Raw genomic sequence first — 2,500 nt, forward strand, 5'->3', positions numbered from 1 at the left:
AACTACAGGAACCAGGATAATGGAAAGGAATCCTTTGTTTATTTGTAAGGAAACTGAAATGTGGATAAGGATAGAAGAAATAGTTCAGTCCACAGGTGGATCCATTTCTATCCTCTTTGGTCATGCTAACTCTGGCTTTCTCTGTGATTTTGAGCCTCTACAATATATTTACAACATATATGAGCTCTCTATTTCATATACAGAGATACCATCTCACAGGAATGCTTTAAATGCAAAAGTTGGTGGCAGCAAGATTGCTAGAATTCACATGTTAGCCTAGATTGTTCAGTGGGTATAGTGTTTGTTGGGCCACTGTGAGGACCTGAGTTTGGGTCCCCAGAACCCATGTAAAAAGCCTGGTGTCCAGTGTATACATGTAACACCAGCACTTGGGTGGGAGGTAGAGACAGTGATCCCTAGGGCTTCTTGGCCAACCAGTCCAGCCAATTAGTGAACTCTAGGCTCAGTGAGAGACCCTGCTCCAAAATGTAAGGCGGAGAGTAACAGGGGAAGACACTTCAAGTTAACCTTTGACTTTCACATACACACGTGGCAAGCATCCCTGCATCCACACACATGTGCCTGCATAATGCACAAATATAGACATAGAAACAAAAGAAGGGCACTACTTGTTATTAATCAAGTTTCTATGTGCTGATCCCTTTGCACAATTTATCTCAATCAATACAACGTGGTAGAAACAGATATTACTGTCATTTTGGTTTGCTTGTATTTTTTTTGAGGCAATGTCTCACTATATAGCTCTAGCCGGCCTGAAACTCACTATGTAGACCAGGCTGGCCTCAAACTCACAGAGATCTATTTGCCTCTGCCTCCTGAGTGCTGGGATTAAAGCCTTGCACCACTATGTACAAAAAATTTTTATTTATTTATTTGGTGGGTATGAATGTATGAAATGCCTGCAGAGGCCAGAAGACTGTGTCATATCCCCTGGAACTGAAATTAAGGACAGTTGATAGTTGCCATGTGGGTGCTGGGAATCAAACCCTGGTCCTCTGCAAGAACAGCCAGTGCTTTTAACCACTGAACCACCTCTTCAGTCCATCCTATCTCTTTTTGTTTTGTTTTGTTTTTGTTTTTTTGAGACAGGGTCTCCCTGTAGCCACAGCCAGGCTGGAACTCACTATGTAGACCAAGCTGGTCTCTCTCAGAGATCTGCCTGCCTCTGTCTCCTGAGTGCTGGAATTAAAGGCATGTGCCACCATACCTGGCTCCTTTTTTAAAAAATTACATTTATTTACGTGTGTGTGTGTATGTGTGCAAGCATGTGTGTACAAATGCATGTGTGCATGACATAGCACTCATGTGGAGGTCAGAGGGCAATTTGTGGGACTCAGTTCTCTCCTTCTACCAAATGGGTCCAAGGGGTTGAACTTGGGTTCCTAGGCTTGGTGGCAGGCACATTTAACCCACTGAGCCATCTCACCATCCCCAATTTATTTATTTGACTTTTTTGTTTTGGAGACAGAATTTCCATGTAGACCCAGCTAGCCTAGAATTCACTATTTAGACCAGGATGGGCATCTCTCACAGAGAGCTGCCATGCCTTGCTCTGAGTTTCTCTTTTTCTCTCTGTTTTTGTTCTTCTGTCCCCTCGGTTTGTCCCCATCTCTACATTCCTCCCACCATCTTCTCCATACCTTTCGATTTTAGCCTCTCCTTGATTGTTTATCTGTCTCTCTCTACAGGCTATGTGGTGCAATAGTTAAGGCAGGATTGCTTGCATTTGAACCCATGTCTGACTGGGTGACCTTGAATAAGTCTCCTGACTTCTCATGTGCACAATGCATTTATGATAGATCCCCTCCCCCAGAACATATATTGAGAGGGATAGCATGTGGGTGATTGATGATAGTTGAGTAGATAGAAGGATGGGGGGCTGCAGGATGGACTCATCTCTGGGTGGTTCTTGGGGCATCTGGTCTCTGGGACAGGGGACATCCTCTAGCTGTGCCCACCTCCACCAGGCTGCAGGTTCTCACCGAAAGGTGCTGGAACAGCCAGGCCCTCATGATGTTGGTGGCCACTTTGGGGAATATGCCTCTTTTCTTGTTCCGCCGTCGCTCCTGGTCCAGATCCTCATCCTCCCCTCCAGAACTGGGAGAGGCTACGCTTGTGTCCAGCCCGTCTCCTGAGGGAGGGGGATAGGCACGTTCCGTCGGTGGTGGTGAGGAACAGGGGACTTCAGAACTCTCAGTCTAGACACCACACCTCAGCTGTTTATCTGAAAGTCTCTTTCACAGTCTAACTCCAATCCTAAGAGTGACTCCCATGTTTCCTCTGCCCCTCCCAGGTCTCTCACCTTGGTCGCTGGAGTTGTCCCCACTCTGGGAGGCTAGACCTCCACTGGATGGGCCTGGGGTCCCCAAGTGTACAGACCCGCTGTCCTCATGATCTCTGATCCATGTATTATTCTAGAAAACAAGAGTGGGGCATAAGTGGGAAAGCTCAGGGAGTTCAGACTCTGGAAATAAAGTCT

General features: G+C 46.4%; 1 protein-coding gene across 9 annotated transcripts in view; it reads right to left on the reverse strand.

Annotated features, from left to right (window-relative positions):
* Window positions 1-2,500, reverse strand: part of Meis3 (Meis homeobox 3) — a 16,031-nt gene that overhangs the window by 5,315 nt on the left and 8,216 nt on the right. For all 9 annotated transcript variants that reach the window (XR_003847643.1, XR_003847644.1, XM_008822147.3 and 6 more), the window contains 2 exons: window positions 2,324-2,435; window positions 2,004-2,152 (listed from right to left, as the gene is read on the reverse strand). Coding sequence is in view for 7 of the 9 variants with exons in the window: in XM_008822147.3 (XP_008820369.1) it covers window positions 2,004-2,152; window positions 2,324-2,435 (261 nt within the window). In the remaining 2 variants the exon portion in view is untranslated. The remainder of the gene's footprint in view (window positions 1-2,003; window positions 2,153-2,323; window positions 2,436-2,500) is intronic.

The sequence above is a fragment of the Nannospalax galili genome, unplaced genomic scaffold (assembly GCF_000622305.1).
Source record: "Nannospalax galili isolate Female #2095 unplaced genomic scaffold, S.galili_v1.0 scaffold432, whole genome shotgun sequence".
Classification (NCBI taxonomy): Eukaryota; Metazoa; Chordata; class Mammalia; order Rodentia; family Spalacidae; genus Nannospalax; species Nannospalax galili.